This window comes from Rhamphochromis sp. 'chilingali' (assembly GCF_963969265.1).
Source record: "Rhamphochromis sp. 'chilingali' genome assembly, chromosome: 1".
Taxonomy (NCBI): domain Eukaryota; kingdom Metazoa; phylum Chordata; class Actinopteri; order Cichliformes; family Cichlidae; genus Rhamphochromis; species Rhamphochromis sp. 'chilingali'.
This window is the reverse complement of record NC_137929.1, coordinates 49,977,399-49,992,874: the sequence shown is the minus strand read 5'-3', so window position 1 is coordinate 49,992,874 and position 15,476 is coordinate 49,977,399. Positions and strand designations below refer to the sequence as shown.

Below are 15,476 nucleotides of genomic sequence, written 5' to 3'. Positions count from 1 at the left end.
TACTTTGTTGTGTGGGTCAACTTTGCTTGCGAGAGACAGAGAGAGGCGTTGAAAGGCTGCTCCAACGGAACTTATTGTTTCGGAGGAAAACACGAACACGGTGTACAGTCGAGTCTTAATAGCTTACTTACAACTGGGCTCGTCAGGCACTCTTCTTGGCTGCAGTGGTTATTATTATATTTACATGCTTCCAGCTCTTATTTTTGCTCGATGACAACTCGTACCTTTCCACTCACCTTTTTCTCCCTCCTCTTGCTCACAGACACATAACGTGTATGGCAGTCCATTCTCAATGCAGCACAGACTACACTGTCCATGATGCTACATTCTTTAGAGCTATACCTGTAGCATTCTGCCTATTCGGTCTTTAAGTGATGACGTTTCAAATTCTGCTTCTGGGCCCAAAGTAGTCTGCATTGCAAATGCAAAGACATTTTTTAAAACGTATGTCAAAGTGTAACCGACATGAAACTCCCCTGGGACAACAGATGGAGCGCTGGTGTTGTGCAGGATGTAGGATCTAGTAAAGATGCAGGAGGAGAACTGTACCGGTGAGTTAACAGCATATCACTGCGTCACACACCAAGAGACGCTGTGTGGTAAAGTCCTAAAAATGGAGCATGTAATGATCACCGTGACGCAGGCTGTACATTTTATCTGAGCTAAAAGTTTAAATCACCGTCAATTTCAGTCTTTTATGTGGGAAATAGATTCAGAGTTTGCCGACATTCCTTATCATACAGACGTCCGCTGGCTGAGTTGGGGAAAAGTTCTCAACAGAGGTTTTGAGCTCAGCAAGGAAATCTGTCTGTTCATGGACATGGCATGTATGATGCGGCGAAGGCATTTCAAGTGAAGCTGTCACAAATGCACCAGTGCAACTTGCCTCACGTTCCCTGTTGCCAAGTAATGTTGAACAAAGTCGGCGCACTTTGCTCCGCTAACATCACTGTTTTATCCCTTGTTCTTCCTGTTTTGAAAAACCGTCTTTCTCACTGAACTGCTCACTAAACTAGAATTGTATTTGCTGGAAAGTGACAGAAATATAATCTCATAATAATTATTACAAGAGCAGGTTGGGATGCATAATTGATAACAGGAAAATACACTGCTCGGTTACGTCAAATCATCATCAATGAATGTGGTAAAACAGCATCTACAGCTTTATCATTTGAGATGAATTTTTCCACACGTCCACTCTTACCTCTTCCTCTTTGTCCTCCTCTCTCAATCCTTGTTAAATCTTACAGTGAATAAAAGACATGAACTGATCCACATCTGTTTATAACAATATTCAAACCCAGTCTGCAGCTGGACACTCACAGGTAACATCATTTTGACTTGCTGTCACCTTGATCTGCAGCTATACCGGAAAAAAACACTGAAGCCCAATTCCATCAGAATAGGAAGAGAAATCTTTAACAAACTAAAATAATAAATTGCATCATCTCCTCAGCTGGCGACTCGCAATATACCAGCAGACTAGTGGATCAATAGGTTCAAGTTAGCTATTCATTTCTAGTGGTTTTAAAATACACCATCTACTAGTTTTATACATGATTTAGAGAACAAATACAAATAAGCAGACACTTTATAAGTCACAGCAACGTCCCCGCACTATCAGAACAGTTTGAACTTTTGCTAAATTTCAGTTAAAGTGTGTTTTAAATTGGTGTCACTAATCTTCTTTCTGCCGTAACAACTAAAGTCTTATTAGTCAATCAATGACTGAATGATTGTTTTTGACTACATCTTTTCTATTAAAAATAATGTTTGAGTTGTACAAGTTATTCTACAAATATTTAACTTAAATATAATATCTATGTTAAAGGATTCCTAGATCACCATATGACATGTAACGTTTACCTACAGTTGAAGTAGGTAAACGTTCCATGTTAAATTTAAATCAGGTATTTTTATCTCATAACAATGAGATATGGTGTAAGCTGTTGCTAACATATCAAAATGTCGTGTCGGAAACACTCTGGACTCGTCCGGGATTTGAACCCGGGCCCGCTTACACCCAAAGAGCTCGCAGATGTTTGGTTACTTTGTCACTATGCTGACTAACTGTCTTTGATTTGTTGGAAACGGTGATATTTAGCACAAAATCCAACAGGCTTTATATCAGAAAGCTAATCTTTCACATACACCGTAATAATGAAATCACCGTCCTCCACTGCTTTATGTTGGCAGGTTCTAAGTAGAGAGAGTCTGACTAGACGTTGTTACTGGGAAGTGGAGTCGAGAGGGAGAGGGGTTAAAGTTGCAGTCACATACGAGAATGAAGAACATCAGTGTAGATTTGAAATGAATGCTAGAGGTGAAACACACCGTGGTGTAATAATCATTTATTACACACGGGCAATTCAGGATGTAATATAGATTCTAACTTGAAAGTTCCTCTTCGTAAGGTTAAGATTAGTGGTATAGGTTGTATCACAGAGTCTCCCGGCCTCCCCTTCCTACCTTGTACTCATACATGAGTAGTAATATGTATGTGCTTTTATCACCCCCCCGCCACCACCACCCACCAGCTCTTTTGCACTATTGTATTGTAGAGATGCTATATGCTCCTCAGCCCCCGAGCTTTACAGGGTTTAGGCTGATCGTTTATTTTTCTCAGTGTATGTAATGACAGGGAAAGTCTTATAGCTACCAGAGGGGTTGAAAACAGGAGGTTAAATCCTTACCCTCCAAAACTTCGAAGAGCGCACGACATGGTTTAAAGACTCCCCTTTTTATACAGGGGAGCAACTGGAGTGGTTTGCACTGTCTGTTTAGCCAGGTTGATGACGCCATCAAGAGGGACAGACACAACACTGCATACGAGGGTATTAGAAAACGCCTTGTTTTTGACAATTTAGTGTCAAAAACAAGGTGTTTTCTAATATTCCTATAGAGGATGCAGCGCAACTGTGGGACCTCGCAGAGGGTCTGCTAATCCAGACCCTGCCGACTCCTTCCCCCACTCCACAAGGCTGCACTGCAGACCCAACTGGATCAGACCTGTCAGAGGAAACAGTAATCAACATTAAACTCGCAACCCTCCACCTGCTGGAGATTGTGCTGAATGAGTATCAACAAGAGATAACGGGGATGTCCAAAACCATGGGCTGCATCTTCCTGAAGATGCATTTGTAGGCCGATTACATCACAGCCAGGTGACGAAGGCTGTCCAAAACTGTAGACTCCTCCAAATGCAGCTGACAAATGTGTCCTTTATTCAAATGCATCTGAGAACAGGTGAGTCTTCAACCTGGATTTAAATAAACTGAGTGTTTTAGCTGATCTGAGGATTTCTGGGAGTTTGTTCCAGATATATGGAGCATAAAAGCTGAATGCAGCTTCTCCGTGTCTGGCTCTGACTCTGGGAACTGATTAAAAAACCGGATCCAGATGACCTGAGGGATCTGGAAGGTTCATACTGGGTCAGGAGGTCACTGATGTATTTTGATCCTAAACCATTCAGAGCTTTATAAGATAAGATACCTTTATTAGTCCCACAAGGGGAAATTTCAGAACTTTAAAGTCTATCCTCTGACGAACAGGCAGCCAGTGTAAAGACCTCAGAGCTGGACTGATGTGGTCCACTTTTTTGGACTCGAGCAGCAGAGTTCTGAATGAATATTGGGTGTGGGGGGAGATTACCATTTTATGACTAAGGATGTTGTTAGAAACAGTTGGAAGTCACGCACACAAAGAGACACACATTCTCTCACACACACACACACACACACACACACACACACACACACACACACACACACACACACACACACATTCTCACATGCATACACACTCACACACACACATTCTCACATGCATACACATGTTTACACATACACACTCATAGTGCCTTGTCTTAGAACCATTTGGGTGGGAGGTGCTTTTGCTGTGATGTGTATTGTGTGAACTGTTTTGGGAGATTTGAGATCGGCCTGTAGTTGTTCATTTGTGTCATGTCAAGATTGTCCTTTTTCAGTATAGGTTTAATTACAGTTTTTAGTTGTTCTAAAAACACACCTGACATTAAAGAAATGTTGAAGATCTGTAACAGGTCTGATTCCAAAGTCTTTGAGACCTTTTTGGAAAAAACTTGTTGGCAGGACATCTAAACAGCAAGAGGAGGAGTTCAGTTGACCAAAGATCTCCTCCAGGTCTTTGCTGTTAATAGGTTTAAACTGTTTCATGGTGTTTAAACTGTTTTTTGGTGGACACAGTACATATTCTGGATCTGCTGTTGATGTACCAATTGTTTGTCTAATCTTTTTGATTTTGTCTGTGAAGAATTTGGCAAAGTCATTGCAGGCCATGGTTGAATGAAGTTCAGCTGCCACTGACACAGGAGGGTTTGTTAGCCTGTCAACTGTAGAAAATAAGACCCGAGCATTATGGCTGTTTTTAGTGATGATGTCAGAGAAGTAGGACCTCCTTGCACTCCTCAGTTGTAAATTATAATTGTGAAGTTTCTCTTTATAAATGTCATAATGAACCTGGAGGTTTGTTTTTCTCCATCTGCGCTCAGCTTTCCTACACTCTCTTTTTTCATTTTTCACCAGTGTGGAGTTTCTCCATGGAGACTTTTTCCTTCCAGAGATAACCTTCACCTTAATGGGAGCAATAGTGTCCATTACATTTAACATGTTAGCATTGAAGCTATTGACGAGCTCATTGACTGACCCTCTGGACAGGTCAGAGGTTAATGGGAAGACCTGGTTAAAAATCTCACTACCGTTTTCAGTTATACACCGTTTTGTGATCACTGCTGTTGATATATTTGTGTGGGCTGAAATTTTACTTTCAAAGAAAACACAGTAATGATCAGACAGGCCCACATCAGACACAGTAACCTTTCAAATGCTCAGGCCCTTGGAGATCAGTAGGTCAAGAGTACGGATGGGTACCGGTATCGGTTCTGACATAAACGGTAGTAACCAGACCGAAAAGCAGCGCACATTTCAGTGCTTTATTTCGGTGCTAGCCAATCAGTTTACCTTTGCAAGCGTAGTAAGCAGGCCCAGGTACGTAAGTTCTGTTAGAGCAGAGCTACAGATTAAAAATGCCCAAGGCAAAGCGGTCAAAAGTCTGGCTGTACTTCACAGCAAAAGATGTAAACATATCAGATTGTAGCGGGAAAATGATTCTGTGAACCTTTCTGCAGATCTTTAGGAGTGCTCATCATTACATTGCATACTTCTCATTGCTCCTGTTCACTGTATTATTCCATTCTGTTCTATTCTGGTACATTGTATTAATGCATTACAGCACATACTGTTCAATTAGCAGCACTTCAGTTTTAAAATTAATAGCATAGAGTATGCAACATCATGTCAACTACATCATTAACAGATAATATTTTAAATTCTCAGTATCTCTCTTACACATGCAAACTCACACACACAAAAGCTATGTCCCAATTCATAGGCCGCACATTTTGGAAGACCCGGCCTTCGTGGTCTGCGTGGGCCGGCTCCTTCGAAGACCGAGAAGGCCTTCTGGTTGCATACTCTATGCTGATGCAAGCTCAGCAGCCTGTAACAAGTGCTTTAAGGTGATACTTAATACTCTGCCCCATTCATGAGAATATCATCAGGTAAACCAGAGACAGGCTCTAATGTTTTATTCTCCATAGCAATAATACTGACAATTAATTCGCGACTGTTACTCTTGAACATTGGTGAAAGCAAGAATGTCTGCCAAACTTATGCTAACGATTAAAACCACCTAAAGCTGCAAATAACACAGTAATATCAGCACTAAAGAAAAAGTCTAATCAATCATCAAAGAAACCAAAAAAGTGGCAGCAGTGTTTTTACATTACTTACCATTTGCAGTGGAAGAATACACTGACGGAATAAAACATGGGAGCCTTGTTTTCCTTACATGGCTAAACAAACACAAGATGAAGTCCCACCCAAATAAAGTCAGTCATTAACTAGACAACAAAAGTTTAACTAACAGGTGATGGTATGGTATGCAAAGAAGAAAAGCGCAACTGCAAGATCAGTAACAATGATTACAGAGAAAAAAAACTGTAGACTAAAACACACATTTATCCAGTTTTCTGTCAATGACTTCTGTCTATTTAAGTTTAATGAACTCGGCAGAGACGCCATCAGATTCACAAAGCCAAAGTCCAGCATAGAGCGGCTGAGTGAATGTGGTCTGGACTCTGTGGAGGAGAGTCATGGTTTCAGAGACGCTGTAGAAAGACAGAATACCTGCTCTGTGATCCAGGTACACTCCTACTCTGGAGGACCGAGGACCTGAGAGGACAGTTTGGATTTTGTTGTACCAAAATTCATATTTGTTGATATAACACTTCAGTGACCACGATTTTTGATTGAATCCAAAAAAACACAAGTCTGATTTTCCTACTCTTCGGATATTCTTGTATGTGACTGCTACTTCAACTCCTTTTCCTCTCCACTCCACCTCCCAGTAATAACGTCCAGTCAGACTCTCTTTACTCAGGATCTGAAGCCATCCAGTAAATCTGTCTGGATGATCAGAATAGGATTGTTCTTCTTTGGTATACATAGCTTTTCTGTTCCCCTCAGATAATAACAGATGTGTGTTTGCTGTGTTTGGATCCAGTGTGATTTCTTGTGAATATTTTAAGAATCCAGCTCTGGTCTTTGGCTCTGGTGGTGACAGTAAAACATCCACTTCAGTGACTGTCAGTGAGATGTTTGTCCATTCCTCTCTCAGAATGTCCTGTAGTTTATCTCTGGTCTCTGACACAGCTGCTGTCACATCCTCAAAGTAGCTCAGAGGACGAATATTGATGCTGGATGAGTGTGTAGACTCACTGAGTGCTGACAGTGAGGGGTAGTTGTGTAGAAACTGGTTGTGATCCTCTGTGTGTGAGAGCTGCTCCAGCTCGCCGTCTTTCCTCTTCAGCTCAGCGATCTCCTGCTCCAGCTTCTCCTGAAGCTCTTTGACTCGACTCACTTCAGTTTCCTGCTGGGATCTGACCTGCTGCTTCACATCAGAGCTTCTTTTCTGGAGGAGACGGATCAGCTCAGTGAACATCTTCTCACTGTCCTCCACTGCTTTATCAGCAGAGCCATTGATGGCCTCCACCTCCTGTTGAAGCAGCTTCACATCTTTCTCTCGCTCCTGGATTCTCTGCTGGATGTTTAGTCGTCTCACCTCGAGCTCCTTCTGCTTCTCAGTCCTTTCTGCTGCAGCTGGGACTGTTTCATGGCCTTTATGTTCATCCATCAAGCAGAGATAACAGATACTCTGCTGATCAGTACGACAGAAAATCTTCATCACCTCATCACGACGAGAGCAGATGTTCTCCTGGAGCTTCTTGGAGGGGGCCACCAGCTTGTGTTTCTTTAATGGAGCTGCATCATAGTGAGGTTGGAGGTGTTTCTCACAGTAAGAGGCTGGACAAGATAAACAGGACTTGATGGCTTTCAGCTTCCTCCCAGTGCAGACATCACAGGCCACATCTTCAGGTCCAGCATAGCAGAGATCAGCTGGAGCAGCTTGGAGTCCAGTCTTCTTCAGCTGCTCCACTAAAGCTGCTAACATGGTGCTTTTTTCTAGGACAGGCCTCGGTGTGAAAGTCTTCCTGCACTGAGGGCAGCTGTGGATTCCCTTCCTGTCCTCTTCATCAAAGTGAGATTTAATACAGTTCCTGCAGTAGCTGTGTCCACAGGTTGTAGTCACCGGATCCTTCAGTAGATCCAAACAGATCGAACAACAAAAGGTTTCTCGATCCAGCTGAACTCCTTTTTCTGCCATTTCTCTGTGCCAGTAACAGTGACGGTTTCAGTTTCTGTTTTGTAGAAATGAAACTAGCCTGAGGTCTGAACTTAATGTGTGTCTGCAGTGAATGGAGCCTGTCAGCCCTTAGATATATATCTATATACGTAAGAGGAGAGAATGAGGAAATGCATGCACAAAGAGTAGTTTCTATGTTTAGAAGAGGAAGGAGTGGTCAGGTTGTGAGTGATTCCAGGAATAGGAGCCCTTTAAAGTAGACACTGTGTTTTATACCCTTTTCTGTACAGAGCATAATTAACAGAGTTTTTGTGTGTGTGTGTGTGTGTGTGTGTGTGTGGGGGGGGGGGGGGGGGGGGGGGGGGGTCAATTTTTCTTGGAGTCTCTCTTTTGAAACAACTCCTTTTTCATTTTTACATTTTGTTTTGTTTTGTTTTGTAATCAGCTGTGTTTCAAATGATTTTTGGACATTTTTCTTCTGAAATTTTTTTTTCAAAGTCAAAAAATGGAGTTAACAGTCTATCAAATGATCAAAGGATTCAAACATCAATAAACATATAAGTAAGACATAAAAATCAATACAGAGATTTGCTTTATGAAAAAAGCAATGAAAATAAATTTTTTATTATATTACTGATAATGAGTGAGGCAGTGAAACAGAGAAACAAAAACATCACCTTATTGGACACTTTGTCATGATCCCTGGTTTTAAACTGAGTTGCTGAATTTCAGTTTCTTTTGTCACAGTGTTTTTAATTTCTGATTAATGTTCAGATAGATTTCTGATTCCTGTTTTGATTGTGTTGTCATTCCAGTCTTGAATTTAAATCCTTGTTGTGTTTGACTTGTACACTCTAAGAAATGATACACTGATGTTGCTAGCATTATGTAAACGTTTTATGTTAAAATTAATGTCACCAATTGATTTTTAACTCTAAACACAAGGATATTGTTTTGATTTTAATTAATAACACAATATTTCAATACAACAAAATGCAGTACATTAAATCCAATGTAAAAAGTTCATTTAAAATGAACAGCACTTTAATTTGAAGAGGATTGTCCTAACAGGCTCTCCGTACTTCTCAGTTTGCACATGTGCAGTGTGGAAGTTTGAACAACCGCCATTTTCAACCGAAACTTGCATCATGTTGATGCAATCAGCATGGATAAAATCCATTGCCATTTGAGGATTATTTGGTAAGTACAACCATTTAAGGATGACAAATTTGGTTAATGTGTACTAAATGATAAACATCCGACATTTTCGGGAGTACTTCTGTATGTTTTATTTTAAAACAAATGATGTCTGGTAAATTTTTTTTTAGCATTCTAGCTTGTATGCCTCTCACAGGTGTTAGTAGTCAGGCATTTAACAAATATTATTGGGCCCACTTCGGTGTAATTTCCCAAAATGTTTTACGATTCATGTTAAGCTGCAACTTGCCTACTAAGAACTGCAGCTTTAAAATTACTCCCAACATCTACCGCGCATGCTCCCTGGTGTCAGTAATGACCACCAGGAGCGCCAGCGATCCTATCCGTTTGAAGAATGAAATATATGTATAGTGTATTTTAGAAACATGCATCAAATAAGTTGCTACATTGTTTGAAGGAATTCTACCCCGTGTTGATATCTGGTTTAGTGTTAATATCAGTGATTAAAGTGTAAGACATGCATTTATCTTGTGTCATTAAAATGCAGCATTATGTGTAATACAGCTATATGTAATGCATTTAACTCCTTGTATCAGTTCCACTGATTATCAAAGTGACAATTTGTGTGTTCCCCCTTCATTTTATGTTGGTCAGCTAGTTCTGTCTGTCAGTAGATGCAACAAAAGTGGCTCAGATGTGATTGTGGTTACTGTTATCTTTAATTGTAACTCTTGTTATCGTAATAAATACCAGAAAATATTGTGATAGGATTTTGAATCCATATTGCTGAGTTCTAATCTTCTATTTCTTTTTAACATTTTTAGGGGTACAATTAATAATTATATTGTTGAACAGTCTAGAATTGATTAAAGCAAAAGTGAAAGCTTTCATGTATTGTCAAAATTGAAAAGCTTCTAGTTTTGTGTTCATATATTTGTTGATCTGACTCAGAAGAGTCAGTGCCTAACCAATCATTAACCTCACTGAATGTCACTAATGTGAGTTGTCAAACATTGTTTAATTACTCATCGCTAATCAGTCATCTGTTAATATTTTTGACTTTGGTTTGGGAAGAGGTGGAAAAGAACCAAAATCTTGTCTCACATTGAGTTCTTATCCCCACCAGAATATCAGCATTGATGCTCGACGGGAATGCGTTCTAAAAACTATCTGTGTCTACTTAAATAAAAAGCCAGATGACCTGTTCAAGGAATTCTTGGTAAGTTAGAAAAGGGGAAAGATCAGTTTGTTTGTTTTTTAATTTGGGATAGTAAATTGAAGGTGGGCTCATTTGTTCATATGTATCTATATGCAATTAGCTTTTCCCCCCACCTTGTTTTCATTTTAAGGATGTGGATCTTAGTGCAAGAAGAGAAACGGAGCAGCTGACTTTAGGAGTCTGTGTTGTCAGACATGAAGGAGCAGACTCTGCAGATACACCTGAGGACATTGGTGTCATCATAGAAGGATACACTGTGCTGAAAGCTCTTAGTGATGTGGCAAAGGGGTGTGCCCTCCTGCTTGGACTAATCTACAGTCTAAATCTGAGGTACCCAAAGCACATGAAATACATATTTGAATTTCTTCAGAAGGTGCTGATGGAGTTGGATGGGAACAACCTATCCATGAAGGTGCAAGTTCTGAAAAACAAACTGCTTGAGTGAAGCCGCCTGCACTGAACTATAGAGGACACTGAACTGGTTACAAGATTCTCAAACCCATCTCCTTGCACTTTATAAACGGTTCAGTTTGAATTCCGCAAGAACTTCTGCAAGGCCTCTTACCTTTTGGCATGCTTTGTTCATGTTGAACTTTTACCACCATCCAGCTACATTGAACAAGACTGCTCCTAAGTTTGGACTTCATTTTAAGTTTTGGGGGAAAAAAAGGTTTTTTAAATATGGACAAAAATGCCACTAAAGTCATTTCTACTTGTTGTTTATAGGACTGAATTGTGAGTTTTCCATTGTACCCAAAGCAAGTTTAAATTAAGTCATGTTAAAAATGTTGGAATCACAACACTTTCCAGTTTTAATAACTTGATTTTTACATTCTGTATTATGTCTTCCTGAACTTAATATGCACTTGCATATATGTGAAGATATTTTTGTTTAGGAAAAAGGCATTGATCTAGAATTTTGAACAGCTCAAAGTTTGCTTCAGCACATTTTACACCAAGTGTTATTAAAGTTGGGTTAACTGAATAAAATTGTGTTTGATTTATTCAATTTACTTTAAATAGAGTAAGTAATTTAATCCTATAGTTTCATTAGAGCTCGTTTAGGGTTAGTCAATTTATCAGATGTACTTAAAATTTGTTGTTCAAATTAAATGCGTCATACATTTTAGATTTCACTAACCCAGTTGTGTGGAACCGGTTGACATAACTGGGTGGAGTAAATGCAACATCTTATTTTATAGAGTAGGTAGGGCTTGTTTTGGTTGAGTAGATTTTATTTAGTGTTGTCAATTTAAGTCAACATGTTAGTTAGATCAACATTATGATATTTAGTTAATACAACACCATTCTTGTGATTTTCATTTAATTAGCCAAAACTTGACAGATGTACTTAAAATTTGTTGTTCAAATTAAGTGTATCATACATTTTATATTTCACTAACCCAGTTATGTGGAACCGGTTGACATAACTGGGTGGAGTAAATGCAACATTTTATTTCTTGAGTTCTTGCAGTAGCTGTGTCCACAGGCTGTAGTCACCGGATCCTTCAGTAGATCCAAACAGATGGAACAAGAGAAGGTTTCTTGGTCCAGCTGAACTGTTTTATGTGCCATTTTTCCTGTCAGTGTCAGTGACTGTGTGAGTTTCTTTTGTTTTGGTGAAACTAGTTTGATCTCTGGTCTAAACATGCATTTCTGTAGTGAATGATGCCCATCAGCTCAGAAACATGACCACATGTTGGTTTCACACATCTTTAACCTGTATATCCAAACAAGGGAGCACAAACAACAGTAGGTCAACATCAAGTTTTTATTGAACATTATGAATGAGCAAGGTACCACAACGCTACATTGCAAACTAAGCTAGACATGCAAATGACAATGATTAGAACTTCTGGACCCTAAGACCTGTTTGTTTATGCAAAAAAAAGTGTTTAACAAGAATTTTGTAGCTCTGAAAACGCCACGTCCAGATGAACAGAATCAACTTTTTGCGATTTACTTACCTGGATTGAGCATGCATCAAGATAAGAATCATATTGGTTGGAAACATGGAACTTATTTATTTTATTCTAGTTAATTTTATATTATTATTATAATTAGTAGTAGTAGTAGTAGTAGAGTAATATTTAATGTCAATTTAAACTAAACTAACACTTAAAATATATTTTTAAATTTATCTTGTGACTTCTTGTAGATCCCATCTGCAGTACATTCAAGGTCCACCAGATGGCTCTAGGTCACACTTTTAAAATCACAGCGTTTCTTATAAATTCACTCAGCATTAAGGAAATAAAATCTGATGCAGCATCAGGGTGATATAAAATTCAATATACAAGTACTATGTTGTGTATGATTTTTCTTCAGTGCTTTCAATTTTAGTACTTTGGTCCTAAAATGTTTGGACAATATCAGTTTTTAAGGATTTGCTCACTTTTTTCACCACTTTGACAAAACAATCATTAAATTATTCTTTTAAAAATAATACTACTACATGAGAGCACAGGGTTGCACGTCACCCTGAAAACCATTCCCAACACCTTTTTCCTTCTTTATTTATTTCTGATCAAATGTTATGATTTCCCAAGGAGATTTCCTAATAACGGTGACAGTTCATATGTACCTTACATACATGTTAGGTACATATGAACTGTCACCATGTCTGTCCTTACTTGTCGTCCCCTGTACGCTAGAAGTGCTGAAGTCTCTGAAGAGCTGCACTGGTTACTTTCGCAACGATTTGTTTGAACAGATTAAACTTGCACGTCAGTAAAAAAACAAACAAAAAACAATGTGAACATGCACAACAATCTCTTTAGCACACGCCAAGGAACACATCACAAACAGGTCAGTTATTTTTTTAAAAATGCTTTTATAATTTTATAGGTTCAAAAGAAAAAGAAGAGCGAGGACTTCTCCTCCACAACTTACCAACAGGCTGCACGAATCATGAACGAATCGTTCAATACTCCAGAATCACTTTACTGACTCATGAATCATGATTCACAAGCCCCACTGACTCACTGACTCATCCCTGTTGCTATTAGCAGCAATGTATCTAGCTTATAATTAAAATTGTGGAGAAAAACACAACATCCAGTATCGTAACAAAAAATTTCTGCTCTGAACTGGAAGAAAAAAAACCCTGAGTAGAAGCTCACATCAAGAAAATAGCTCCTCGGTTCACAGTAGCATCGCTCTGCTAACATGCTAACAGCACATTTAAGCTACTCACCCCCTTCCTTCCTGTGCTGAATCATGTGAACGAATCACTCACTCACCCCCTCCCTCCTGGCTCACAGCTTCTTCTTCTGCTTGGTTGGCCACCAATGTTAAGGCGCATTACCGCCCCCTGGCTCACAGCTCAGTGGACATTTAGTTGAGAAAATATATATTTAACACATTTAAGGAAAATACTAATAAAATAAAAATAAACAAAATAAATGTTTATTAAGCAGTTTTGATAGGAAATTGCTTAATTTTAGAAATTTTTTAGCTCTTTTTTGCTCTATAAAATAGTTGTTTTTTTTTATCATTCATCTTAGCAGTAGGATATACATGAAAAGAGAAACAAGTTAAGTTTCAGTGAAAATGTAAATTTTTTGCACTCTCTGGTCAACTGACTCAGTGAATCAAATGACTCAAAATATCCGATTCACTTTGGTGAGTGACTCATTAAAACCCGATTCAGTAAAAAGAATCAAATTTACCATCACTACTCGAAACGGAGCAAACTAACGGAAGCTGATCAGCTTCCGGGGGGCAGGGGGCGTAGTTAATATGGAATATACTTGTAGCGAACCACCGAATGAAGGATGACACTTTACTCATTAGGTTTTGAAGACTTAATGGCAGTAAACCATTAACCTCACCATAGGAGCTGGGGATTTATACACAGAAACAGCGTGTAAGTTAAAAATCTACACTCTTAACAATCATAAACCTTACATCATAAAATAGGATTCAACATAAAATTTAACAAATGTAGCCTCTGTCACACAAAACATATAAACATGTCCTTATCTACGTCATGAAACTACCATGTGCCTCTATCAAGGGGGCTGCTAATGACAAAAGAAATCTCCAAGGGACTGATGCTAAAACTACGCCGACAGTGTTTCACGGGAAATCGTCCCTGCAAAATAAAAGCTTCTAAACTCAAACACAAAGCTGGTGATAGGAAACAGCGATAAGTGCCAAAATGAAGTGCAAGGAACTAAATAAAAGTATTTAGGGTTATTTACAATACTGTTTGCAAATGTAGTCAACCCTTCTCACGTTGTGTCAAAAAGGATAAGATGACAGAGGCGGGCGGTGTCACGGTCCTGGGTCGGTGACCCAGTGTTTTGAGTTCCTTGTGTCTCTGAGTTTTTGTATTACGATCTTAGTTCTCTTTGTTGCCCCAGTAGTCTAGTGTCTTAGTTCGGCTTTCTTGTATTCTCTTCAGTATTTTTTAGTAGCCGCCCTCTGTGTCTCCTTGTTATTGTTCTGTGTTTCTTAGTTGCTCTGTCTCCCCTTGTCAAGTCTGCATCTATGTTACATTTCCTGTTTTACTTTGAAGGCCTGTGTCCTACGTGAATGTATTGAGTTTCGCTTCCCTTGGGTCTCGTTATATCCGTCAAATCGTCAAACACTTAAAGTAGCATCACCCTGCCACTCCACCAACCTGTACAAGATGCCAACATGAAAAATTACTTTGTGAATAATAATTGTAGTTTTCCAGCTAACTTCACTATCTTCTCCTCGTTCTTCCTGTTCTTGTACAACCTCTCTCTCTTCATCCTCCTCACTAAACTAGAATTGTATTTGCTGGTAAATGACAAAAATATAATCTCATAATAATTATTAGAAGAGCAGTTTGGGATTTGTGATTGTTAACAGGACAACACACGGCTTAGTTATGTCAAATCATCATCACTGAATGTGGGTTAACAGAATCTACAGCTTTATCATTTGAGGTGAATTTGACCACATGTCCACTCTTACCTGTTTCTCTTTGCTCTCTCCCTCTCTGTCCTCCTCTCTCAGTCCTTGTTAAATGTTACAGTGGGGGAAAAAAACAACATGAACTGATCCATATCGGTGTATAACAATAGCTGGACACTCACAGGTGACATCATTTTGATTTGCTGTCACCTGGATCTGCAGCTGTACCGAAACACTGAAGCCCAATTAGATCAGAATAGGAACAAAAATCGTTAAAAAAATAAAATAAAAATAATAAAGTTCATCAGCTTCTCAGCTGGCGACTCGCATATACCAGCAGACTAGTGGATCAGAAGGTTAAAGTTAGCTAATAATTTCAAGGGGTTTAAGCTAATATTATTGATGCTTTTTAGAGAAGAGATAAAAATAAGCAGACACTGTATAAGTCACAGCAACGTCCTCGCATTATCAG

General features: G+C 39.1%; 1 protein-coding gene and 1 long non-coding RNA gene across 2 annotated transcripts; one reads left to right on the top strand and one right to left on the bottom strand.

The window, feature by feature from the left end:
• Positions 1 to 6,144: 6,144 nt before the first annotated feature.
• LOC308400903 (tripartite motif-containing protein 16-like) lies at positions 6,145 to 8,081 on the bottom strand. Its single transcript, XM_080888943.1, has 2 exons — positions 6,365 to 8,081; positions 6,145 to 6,269 (listed from the first exon to the last, which is right to left on the bottom strand). Exons 1-2 carry the CDS (start codon positions 7,759 to 7,761, stop codon positions 6,197 to 6,199), a joined length of 1,470 nt encoding a protein of 489 aa, XP_080745069.1. The 5' UTR covers positions 7,762 to 8,081; the 3' UTR covers positions 6,145 to 6,196.
• Positions 8,082 to 8,847: 766 nt separating this feature from the next.
• Positions 8,848 to 11,294, top strand: LOC308401894. The gene is made up of 3 exons (XR_013972645.1): positions 8,848 to 8,940; positions 10,025 to 10,117; positions 10,248 to 11,294. It is a non-coding gene; the product is annotated as an uncharacterized lncRNA (long non-coding RNA).
• The last annotated feature ends 4,182 nt before the right edge of the window (positions 11,295 to 15,476 follow it).